General features: G+C 35.3%; 2 protein-coding genes across 6 annotated transcripts; both read right to left on the reverse strand.

Annotated features, from left to right (window-relative positions):
• Positions 1–16: 16 nt before the first annotated feature.
• On the reverse strand, positions 17–8,828 carry LOC129756106 (uncharacterized). Of its 5 annotated transcripts, none has more exons than XR_008739410.1 (9): positions 6,716–8,828; positions 6,527–6,654; positions 6,334–6,435; positions 6,148–6,276; positions 5,695–5,979; positions 1,985–2,177; positions 1,575–1,922; positions 378–1,524; positions 17–312 (listed from the first exon to the last, which is right to left on the reverse strand). XR_008739410.1 is itself a non-coding variant. In XM_055753017.1 (9 exons), the coding sequence occupies exons 2-9, from the start codon at positions 6,819–6,821 to the stop codon at positions 1,049–1,051; spliced, it is 1,767 nt and encodes a 588-aa protein (XP_055608992.1). In that variant the 5' UTR covers positions 6,822–6,837; positions 7,038–8,828; the 3' UTR covers positions 17–1,048. The 5 variants fall into 5 exon arrangements, 4 of the variants coding, with proteins under 4 accessions (XP_055608992.1, XP_055609064.1, XP_055608877.1 ...); XM_055753017.1 differs by having other exon boundaries at positions 17–1,524; positions 6,716–6,837; positions 7,038–8,828; XM_055753089.1 differs by having other exon boundaries at positions 17–1,515.
• Positions 8,829–8,978: 150 nt separating this feature from the next.
• On the reverse strand, positions 8,979–9,946 carry LOC129756465 (prenylated Rab acceptor protein 1). The gene is made up of 3 exons (XM_055753391.1): positions 9,721–9,946; positions 9,435–9,641; positions 8,979–9,371 (listed from the first exon to the last, which is right to left on the reverse strand). Exons 1-3 carry the CDS (start codon positions 9,804–9,806, stop codon positions 9,080–9,082), a joined length of 585 nt encoding a protein of 194 aa, XP_055609366.1. The 5' UTR covers positions 9,807–9,946; the 3' UTR covers positions 8,979–9,079.
• Positions 9,947–11,336: the final 1,390 nt, after the last annotated feature.

Raw genomic sequence — 11,336 nt, forward strand, 5'->3', positions numbered from 1 at the left:
ATTCAGAAACAGAAATCTTAATCAAAAATCTTTATCTCAATCTGGTTCTTAAATTTGAATCTGACATCGGAATCAAACCTCTGAATCTGCAATCAATATCAGGAATCTGAATCCGAAAAATCTATCGTAAATCTGAACTTAGATTTCGAATCTCGAGTCTGTATCTGATTTCTGAAATTTGAAATATAAATCTGAGTCTTAATCTGAGATATGAACCAGAAATCTAAATCAGATAGCTCTGTCAGAAATCTCTAAATGAATCAGAAACCTGAATCTGAAGTAGAAATCTGAAATCTATATTTGAAACAGAATCTGAAATAATTTTCTAGTCAGACAAAATTTCATTGTATTAAATTTAATAGCAAACATTTTCTTACCATTTTCTGGACGTTGCTCCTTACTCCAGGTTTAAGTTGATTGCTGATTGTGAACACGATGGGATCTTCGTAAATATCTAGTGCTTTTAGTCGCTGGAGAAACTTATATTCCGACTCCTGAATTCCGGATTGCAGAACCCTCAGTAAAGTGGTCTTTAAATCTTCAGATAAGTTTCCTCCATCTGCTAAACGCAAAACTGTTGTCTCCATTGGTTTTATAAAAAATCTTTCAATATCTTTTTGTAAATCAAAAACCAGTTTTCTGGGTACGCTCTCTTTGCTTGACCATTTCAAATAAAAGTTTATACTCGCTCTTTGCATTTGTGATGTCAATTCATCGATATCAACATCTTTATCATTCTGCGTATTGTTATTCCTTCCACTTTGAAGAAATCTTTCATTGCTTTTGCCATGCTTTTCGTTACCGCACCCCTCAACATCTTCTATCATGTTGGAATTTTTCCTATTAATTTCAAATGCAAAATGCAATCCATAATGTTTTTTATAATGATCTCGAAAAGTACGGAAATTGCCAAAAGATCTATCGCAATCGCTGTAGTTACATTGATATAAATTTAAATTGTAATGCATACGTTTCACGTGATTTAAAAGTAAATCGAAGGTGTTCGACACCCACCGACAATTTTTTACAATGCAACGAATCATTTTAATTAATTTCGAAGATATTGCTTCAACGAGATTATTTTCGATTCCCACGGAATGGAATACACCTCGAAATCATAAATACAATGGTCCAAAAAATTCCAGGGTCCAGAAGCTTCTTCCGGGAAATTCAATCCATACGTTTTGAAAAGTTTATAGCAGATGTCTAACGCCTTCAGAAATGTTCGAAATTCATAATACGTTTCTTGAAAATATACAAGAAATTTCAAGCAGCAACTGATGCTGGGGCCAACTGCTATCAGAAGCGGTTTCGGCTGGAGATTCCTCTGTTGGTAGCGTGTTGACAATCTTTCAATGTACCCTTCAACCTCGGAGAGATCGGTGAGAAACATTAAATACGCTTCTCTTGTTTCTGCGAATGTCGGCCGCCAACGCTTTAAGCCTTTTTTCAAACATACCATGGGACTGGGTAGAAGGTATGTTAGAAGCGTGAAAATGATGCAATCACGACTGTCTGTAAAAACTTTGTTATTGTTAGTTTTTTATTGGCAAGCTGATGATTTGAATATTTACCATCGCTGATAGTTTCCTTTTCGAGAATCTTTAGAAGGCTTTTACCTCCATTATCGAGGACGTCAACTTCGAATACTGAATACAGTTTTTTTATTATACCAGGCCACGTCTGAAACAATAATTCTTCTTTGTTGGGAAATCGAAATTGAAAATCAATTTGAATTAATCCATAAGCTTGTGGATTCCTCAAAATGGGATATTCGTATAAAATATCTTCGATGGTTCTTTCAGGTTTGTTTAATATTTCATAAGTTCGTATGTCACTGGAGCTAATCCATCTAGTTTTGAGCTGTTCCCAGTCTTCTTCGTGGTGGCGAAACCATAATTTGGTTTCTTTGTATGCCTCCTCTGAAAAATAAAAACAAAAAAAATGTTCAATCGAATTAAAGAATGGGAATAATCATTTTTACTTATAGCTGGAGTAAAAACCCTTCTACAAATGACGACTGGTTCGACGGGTTTGATGATATTCAAACGACGATTCTGAGTAGCAATGGGTTTATAGTTCACGTTGCGATCGTATAGAGTTCCTTTAGCATACTTCCCTATATGTCGTTTCGTTCCATCTGCTTTGACTTCGAACGTTGGGCGAAACCATGTGTACTGAAAAAAAAGTTTTGAAATATTGTTTATTTCTGCTTATTTAGTGATATATTTGTGTGTATGTTGTATATTTGAATTTGATAATGTTTTACATGAAAATTTTTAAAGTTCGTAGTCGTTAATCGTTAAGGTAGTACGTACAGTACTGTTCATAATGGTATAGAAATTGGAAGCACGGTCAGTGTCACTTCGACTTTCAACTTCCATAACTTTTTACCCAAATTTTCTGCGTAGAACTTTTTGAACTTTTGCCATTCAAACTGCAATATCTCCACGCAACGCCTAATATAGAAATATTGCAGAGTGATTGTTGTAATTTAAAGCTACCTACCATGTCTAAAGTTTTTGAAAAATTTCATGAAAGGGGTGAAAAGCTACCGTTGAATCGAAAAATACGATTACTTCAGAGTTTTGGACGATTCATGGGAACAATATATTTTCTATCCATAAATCAGAAAAGAGTTTTTGATTGAAACAGTTTTATTGGTTTTGAATATAAAATATGATTTCCGTATGCTAACATTATATAGAATTTTTTTTTAGGTTCAACTCTAAAATATTGTACCTCGCGTAACTTTTTATCCTCTCGACATAACTGTTCAAAAACTTCAGACATGTTAGCTTTCTATTTCAACAATCACTCTGCAATATTTTCATAATGGGCGTTGCGTAGTTTCTGAGATATTGCAGTCTGAATGGCAAAAGTTCGATTTTCTTAGAATTACTGTATCTATATACAGTACCTATAGTTAGATGAATATTTGGTTCCTCACTCACAGCTAATAGAAGAGAAACTCTTCCATTCCTCTTCCACTAACCTACATGTTCGATTCAATTACTAATGTATCTATAGATCGTGGAAAGCTCACTTGACCTCAATTAGTGTTTTTTGAAATCTACTGGCCTTAGAAATTTTTTCTAATAAAACGAGCCTTGGTCGTAGCTAGTTAAAAAGTGTATTAAGTTGCTACGATGTGTCGCTGATCTACCGGATTGTCGAAAAACTTGTGACATGTCTTGATCCTTTCGAACAACTTGGTAGAACCTGCGACATTTTTATTGAAGATCAAATTTCAGTTGAGTATAATTGATCAGTTCACTCATGAAACAAAATATTAACCTCCAAAAATACCAACTATACCTAAGGGTACATTTATGTATTAAAATTTTTTACTTATAGGAAATTTCCATCCATCTCATCCTACGGTTTGAAAATTTCGCGAGTTATTCAAAAATAAGTACATATAGTCAACTTAGACCCCCATCCCCCTCCCCCTCCCCGTCCTTCGATCACCCCACACTGGACGGAGTGAGGAGACTAAATAAACATTTGTTGTTAGTAGGTGTGGGATATACCCAAATATGTACCATCGTATGCAACTTTGGTTTGCATGATCAGCTCTCGAGTTTTTTTTTTTGTAAGAGCCTTAATCTTCACTGAAGGAGGGCAGGTATTGAATACATTCCCTAGTTCAAGTGAGGGAAGGGTAGAAAAACTATTACAGGAACCTTCCCCGTCCTTAAAAGTCTCCATCAGCCAAGTTTCGAGCAAATCGGTTCAGCAGTTTCCGAATCTATTTCTTTTATTCTTTAAGCCAATATGTATAATTTTAAAAGTCCTCTGGTGTTACGCTATTGCACCAAGGATGTTGGTTTAAAAACGCATTATTTGTTCTCAAGTATTGTGCGTTCGTTAAATTGTTGAAACAACTCTGAATTTGATTAGAAACACACCGACGTTAAACAAGTTTATGCATGCGAATGATTTTCAAATGAATATTTTTCACGCTTTCACCACTGTGGCGTTTTCGGTAACCGGGTTTTCAAAATTGATGTCTTGTTTCGCTTCGACTAGTATTGGGAACTTTGCATTACCTCACACTGTCAATATCAGTGAGTTGAATTTGAGGAATCATCTTATCGACAAAATTTCGCCATAATCCTGGCTTATGTATTGCGAGTGGCCATCTCAGATGAACATATTGCCGATCCTAAGACTGATCCTCCATGCTTCACTGACCTTTCCGAAAACCTAAAAGTAATTAAAACTTATAAAAGACATCTTTTTATGAGGTTGTGCCACGTTCGTCGGAATTCCATTTTCCGTCAAACTACGATATTTAAAATTACCAGATTGTACAAGATTTTAATTTACCGGGGTGCCATTATCGGGAGTGAACGACTAACCGGACGACAAGTTATTAACAAATATCGAGAATGCAGGGAGCGACACAAATCTGTTTTTCAAATCCAAATCAAATAAGTTTCGCAAATCCGTGTTGCTAGTGGCAACCCTCCTTTGGCAGTCCGGAATATGATGCATCCGGAAAATGGTATTCTGGAATGTGATACAACCTTATTATGAAAATATTTGAACTGAGTAAATGTCGCATGTCGCCTTCTTTCCAAAATACACGAGTATGAAAAATGTAATCCAGTCGGAGTTCACCGGCCCAGCTGAGTTCATGTACAGCCTATTGCAGGAGTAACACAAAATTAATTTTCACAATCAATATAAATAAACATTTAAGACTACTCACCAAATAGTTTGTCCATATTATTCTTTCGGCACACAAGCAACACAAAACCTGTTCCAACATTGAACAACAAAATACAAAAACTTCAATCTTTTTGTTAATTATTTACCAAAACATATGATCCAACTTGTTCAATGCTAGAGAACTTAGCTAGGGATGGTAATACCGGTATTCGGTATTTTGTTTGTGTAAAAACCGGTATTGAGGACTTTCATCCTAGCAACATATTGCCTATTAATTGTATTACATTTACTTATAAGCATTAAGAATATTCCAATAAAAGTAATGTCTTAAAAAAACGTCGAACAAAACGTACGGTTGCCGGGCATGTCCTATTAAAAACGTCCGATTGACGAGCAAGTACTGTACAGCAAAAGCAGCTCGCTATCGGTTTCGGTATTAATCTTTTAATTCAGAAATAAAAATTCCGTTTGGTTATTTTCAGGTATCACTCTTGGTCTCAAAGCTCGATTTTACTTAAGATGTTATTTTTACTTGTAGCGTTTCGTTTGTTTCGATTTTGATTTCCATTGAACCATTCCAAATGTTTCATATACACTTGTAATCTGAGTCATTTTTTCAACTTCTTTTGCTGTCCGGAGACGTTTAGTAAAACTGTTTGGAGCAATTGAAAAGTCCCAGAGATCGGAGCTTCATATTGGCTTAATGTTTATCATTTGAGTTAATTTTCTAAATTTTGAAAAATACACACTAGCTAAGCAAAAACTTGAAAATGTTCGATATCAGAGGGTTTCCAACTTAACATGCTTGTCAGTTGTTTAATCTATCAGAATGAAATTAATATTTATCGTTGCAAATTGCAGTTTAAAAATAACATCTATTATGTGATACGGTATCAGAATGGTGTTAACTTAATAGCGGCACGTTATCCAAACAAAGGGGAAATTGTGAGACGGAGTTTTGGTCTCATATTCTGATTTGGTATTAAAGATTCCAATCAAAATATTTAAATAACATACCTTAGGCTCAGTTGGAAATATTTTGTAGAGCTCCAAAGAGCGATCCGCTAGCTCCTGCCTAGTTAATTTTCCAAATTTATCTTTGAATTCATCTACCACGATGTGCGTGATAATTTTTTTATGATCCTTTGGGAGATACTTCGTCTTGCGATACGCATCGATAACTTGTTTGGCTTTATCGGACTTATTTATGAAATATGTTGCCGAAAATTTACTTCTAGGCAAAGGCACTTCTATTAAACTTGAGTTTTCCAAGGTGCCGCAACCTGATGTTACTGTTAAGTCCTATGAAATCCGAAAATTTAAGAAATAGAAAAATTATTTCAGAATTTCCATTAAAATTATGTAAATGTGAAGGTATTATCTACCAAGAATATTAGAAATCGTTATAAAGATTGAAACGAGTTTAAACATTTAAGTTATAACACAATGAAAATAAAATTAATGTCTTACCAGCGATTTTTTTATTACTGATGATCCTGGTATGAGATCGACCGATACCTCGTCGACTGGAGTTCCAGATGCCTCCAAGTCCAATTCGATGTATTCCAAGACACTTAAATTGTTCGAATAGTTGAATTTCTGGAAGAGATGAACTGTAAATGTGTAGGCTGAAAAATACAAATTGAAACCACTCACTGTTTGTTTTTGGATTGGAGAACAATCTGTTGCGAGGAAAGCTCCTGTACTCTCGGTATCCTCATGCGATTTGTTGTCATTTTGCGAGAATGGTGTCAATTCCTAACGCAAAAATGAATAAAACAAGAACGATAAATTTAGTAAGTTAAAATGCGATTTGTGGATGTTAAAAATCAAACTAATCATCATTTACCTGGGAAATTCTCCATCGGTTCAGACCCTTAATGCATTTTACCCGATCTAAATCGTACGGTGACGGCAACAAATCTTCCAGTTTATGGCGATCAACATGCTTCAAACTTTCTATGTCGTATTTGCTATCTGTAGGGAAAAAATGAAGTGTAAAATTATCAAAAATGTTTTACCTCATAATATGGATTACCCATAACAATGGTTATGCCCTCATCGGACATCCCAAAAGACCGGAGCAATCGATAGAGATCCAAATCGAGATTTTGAATCTCGAGGATTTCCACTTTAGAACTCATGTTAAATGTGTTTTATCTGAAAAATTACAACTAAATACGTTACCCTCAGGCAAAAGAGCTCCCGATAGCAAAGTCATATTTCCAACTAAATTTTCTTCAGATGTCGAGCTTTATCTGAAGAAAATTTAGTTGGAAATATGACTTTGCTATCGGGAGCTCTTCAACTAAACTTCACCCTCTCAACTCCGAAGACTTGAACAATTACTTTAGACTTACCTTAAAACGCTTAAAACCAGACAATTTCACAAATTTCACAAAATTACACGACCGAAAAAACTAACGCGGCTACTTGTCACAAAATGGACGACAAATTGACTTCTCCTGTTTTTTTTTTTCAATATCTCTTCTACACCAATGTTGCCAAACAATGCACTTTTTCATTTGAATTTATTCTAAGCATTATTGAGTGAAAAAAATGACAGTGTAATTTCAATAAAATCATTATTGGAAAATGATAAAATCAAATAATTAAAACGAATCGAAAATTTTCTCTAGTGTGGTATTTTGATTTAAAAAATCGAGTTGAGTTGAAAAAATTAAATTTAGAGGTTTATTTTAATTTGATTTTTTTATGAGAACTACTCAAAATTATGCATAGATTTTATTAAAAAAAACAACAAAACGTTTTGTTGAAACCAACCCCCGTTCTTTTTCTGCGTGTGGTGAAATTTTTTTTGGGGAAGGTTCATCATGACGGAAATTTTCGGGGAAATGGGGATACAACCCAACTTATACGTATTAAAGAATATCCAGTATATGGTATAGTCCGAAAATGGAATTCCGATAAATAGTACAGTCCGGTAAATGGATAATTTTGTGAACCAATAAAAACCATTAAAAAAAATTTCCCCCTACACAAAATTTGAAACAAAAGAAAACGAATAAAATTAATCTGAACCTGTTCCTCATGAAGTTACTGTAATGAGTTAAAATTTATATTAATCGCAGCGCACTAAAATGGACTGCGCACTCATGACTGCGACATTTGTGCGAACTTACGCATTCGTGCGACCTGTCAAATCAGTGTAAAATCTGTCGGAGTTCTACACGCTAACCTCTTTTCAGTCAACCTTTGTACGGATTACTGCGACTGCAAAACATTGCACGAAATCCAATTTTCAATGAAAGAGATAATACAATATTTGTTTATGTCGAGTGTTGCACTGGTGCACCACTAGGTGCTGTCAAACTGTTTGTTTATTCGGACAGTGTTGCACTGGTTTTGACCTGGTGTTGCACTGCCATCGGGTGGTAGTGCCCCGAAAATTTTGTCAGTGTTTCGAGAGAGCGTGTGAGTGAGGTAAATACCAATACACTGGCGACGATTTGTGTTTGTTTTTATCGGGTACGGCGGAAAACTGAACGAGGGGAGAAAACAAATAAGCAAGGCTGATAAATTTCAGTCAATATCGTTCCATTTGACCAACGTCTAGTGTCAATGTCATCGAAAGAATATCAAAGTCGTCTACCAGACTGATATTGGATGTCTGACACTGATAATTTGCAGCTCTGCAAATAAGATATTAGTAATACCGTATTAAATATTTTGTTCTCTTCCCTCGTTCAGTGCTTCACCGTACCCAATAAAAACAAACACAAATCGTCGCCAGTGTATTGCTACCTCACTTACTCACACGTCACACGCCCTCTCGCAACACTGACAAAATTTTCGGAGCGCTATCGCCCGATGTCAGTCCAACAACAGGTCAAAACTAGTGCCACACTAGGCGAATAAACAAACAGTTTGACAGTACCTAGTGGTGCACTAGTGCAACACTTGGCATACAAATACGGTATAAGTAGAGCTAATAAGTAATACCTAATTGGCTGAAAATTTAAAAGTTAAAAGCCATCCGAAAATATTTTTTTTTTTGAAAATGTATTACAAACAGTTTTGTATCATAAAACGAATAGATTTTCAGATATGAATGATCCACCTGGTGGATTTATAGTATTTAATTGTAATCCTAATGCGCAGTGCAATAAAATGATAGATTAGAAACAGTACGTATAGTTATAGTTATATAAATAAATCAATAGATTAGATAATCTAGGATGCATACTTTTGCCCAGAAGACTATCTGTTCAACTTCATGTGCTCAATAAAATGAGTTTCGTTTCGTTCGATACTCTAGTTATTCAAAACTTCTCGTTCAATTTCACTCGAAACGAACCTTTTAGTGCCTATAACATATAAAATCAAAAGTGGATTAATTAGTTTAATAATAATTGACATTTTTTTTTAATTTCTTGGCAATTTAGACTGTCTCGGTTAAAAAAGATTCGGTGTCCTCGGTTACGATTGCGTCAATATTATAGAAAGCCGCATGTAGTGAGATGACGAAAAAGGAAGCACCCAGAACCCAGAACATTGCTGCACCCGCTCCGGCCAGGTAAAGCAGAGGAATCGCTGCCACGTTAACGGCCACACACTGTTGATTGGTATTCAGCTGACGCGAAAAGAATGCCACGGGAACATTGGCTTGTTTGATTTTATAACATGCATATAGAACAGCTCCCAGTACGATCAGAATCATCGGTGATGTCAGTCTGTTGTAAAAAAAAAATCATTAGATTCTTCATCCTAAGATTGATGATCGTTCAACTACTCACAAACAATAGACAATTAGGCCCAGAAATACGAAAAGATAATTGCTCTGGAAGTAGGCCAGATTTCTCACAATTCTATTCGTAAGCCTCGGGACGTTGGCCACGGTTTTGAAATTGGAAGTTTGCAAAAACTCGGTCCACGGCCGTACGTTCTGTCGGGTCGAGCGCAACAGGTCCCACAGACTCGGGATGCGAGCTAAGTTGGCAAATCTGGGTAGTGACATGAAAAATAATATTTTTAGTCAGATGAGTCAACTTCAAGAATCTAACAAGGTTAAAAAATACTTACGTGGATATGTTGAACCCAGACTTGGATTCCTGCTTCGGTGGCTCCATATTTCCACTCACATCGATGTGAACGTCGGACTCCTCCATTGCGTTGTCTCGGGGAAGTTTAAATTCGATTTCTTCAGACAAAAGCTAAACTGTACAAATTAAAGTCGTACAACTGCGTGTCGATTGTCGCGGAGTTTGGCGTTGAAGGGCTGAAAATTGTGTTTTTGTTTACGATGAGCTGGCTCTACACACTCACATCTTCTGTACCATTTGTAGGTAAATTTTAACTAGCTCACCTTGTTTCTAGTCTAGACTAACATTATAAAGTGATGCATTTATGGAAATCCCTGCTGGTGGGTTGTTTTTGTTTTTATGTTTGAATCAAAATCTTAAAACTGTAAAGCTTTGGGGCCGTTCACTAATTACGTAAGCACGATTTTGGAAATTTTCAACCCTCCCTCCCCCCCTGGTAAGACAAAGTAAGATTTTCCAAAACCCCCCCTCCCCCCCTAGTAAGATCTTACGTTTTTTTATTCTTTGAGAAAATGACACGTTTTTTCTAGAAAAGCTTGAAAATATTAGAAATGTGACATACATGCTTCAAAGCAAAGCACTTTTTAAGTAAAATTAAAAAACTGTATTTGAAAAGCACAATCTATACAAAACAACAGATGAAATGTCATAAACAATCAAAGAAAACATTATTCAAGACGTAGCATGTTTGGGATAACAATAATTTTCAATAAATTTCCACAATCGAATAAACAATATAAAATCTAAATTCCGATTAAAAAAAGATAGATCAGGTTAGCACAATGTACCATAAAAAATTGTTATGTTTTTTACCTGAAAATCATAAAAATCTTTAAAAAAAAATATCATTCGATACTACTAGAATTGGGGCAAAAATGTTGAACAACAATCACGTTGTCAACTAATCTAAAAGCTCAGACTCATTCAGCGGTAAGCGATAAAGTTTTAGGATTATTTTTGTTTGGTAAATCGTTTGTAAAATTGAGTTGGTAGTGTGTATCACTGAAAAAACTGTCCAGAAATTCATTATTTAAAGCGCCTTATATTGATTTTTATAGATTTTTTTCTGGATTGTCATTTTCGGAATATGATGAATTCAAATCGTTTGTGTCACAACGCGCCATTTTCCTTTTTAGTTTCTATAAATTTTTCAATTGAAAAGATCTTTATGATGGAAAGCGAAAAGCGACGATCGTTTTAAATAATGTGGTTTAGTGTTTTTGATGGCATGATGGTTTAAATTGGTTCTCTATAAGTTTTTATTTTTTTTTTTTTTATTTATAACTAGTTTATTAAAGGCCTTTTACTTTTACAAAGTTTAAATGTGCCGAGGGTATTCGATTCACTGGTTAGTAAGGAAGGGGGCCGTAATAGTCGCGGCGACTCAACAGTTAGAAAAAAAAACTTTAAACAAGGAAAAAGGAAGGGGTTTATAGGGGTTATTCTTCAGTATCAGTTTTCCATTAGGGTCCGGTGGTGGCCTCCTTTAGCTGTGGTTTCGGTAGCTACGGTTTGCATGGTATCGGTTTCCAACCTTCTGGCCAGCCTTCTTCAGGAATGTGTCGAACCCGTTGGATGAGAGGTAGTACTAATAAA

Source organism: Uranotaenia lowii, chromosome 1, assembly GCF_029784155.1.
Source record: "Uranotaenia lowii strain MFRU-FL chromosome 1, ASM2978415v1, whole genome shotgun sequence".
Lineage (NCBI taxonomy): Eukaryota > Metazoa > Arthropoda > Insecta > Diptera > Culicidae > Uranotaenia > Uranotaenia lowii.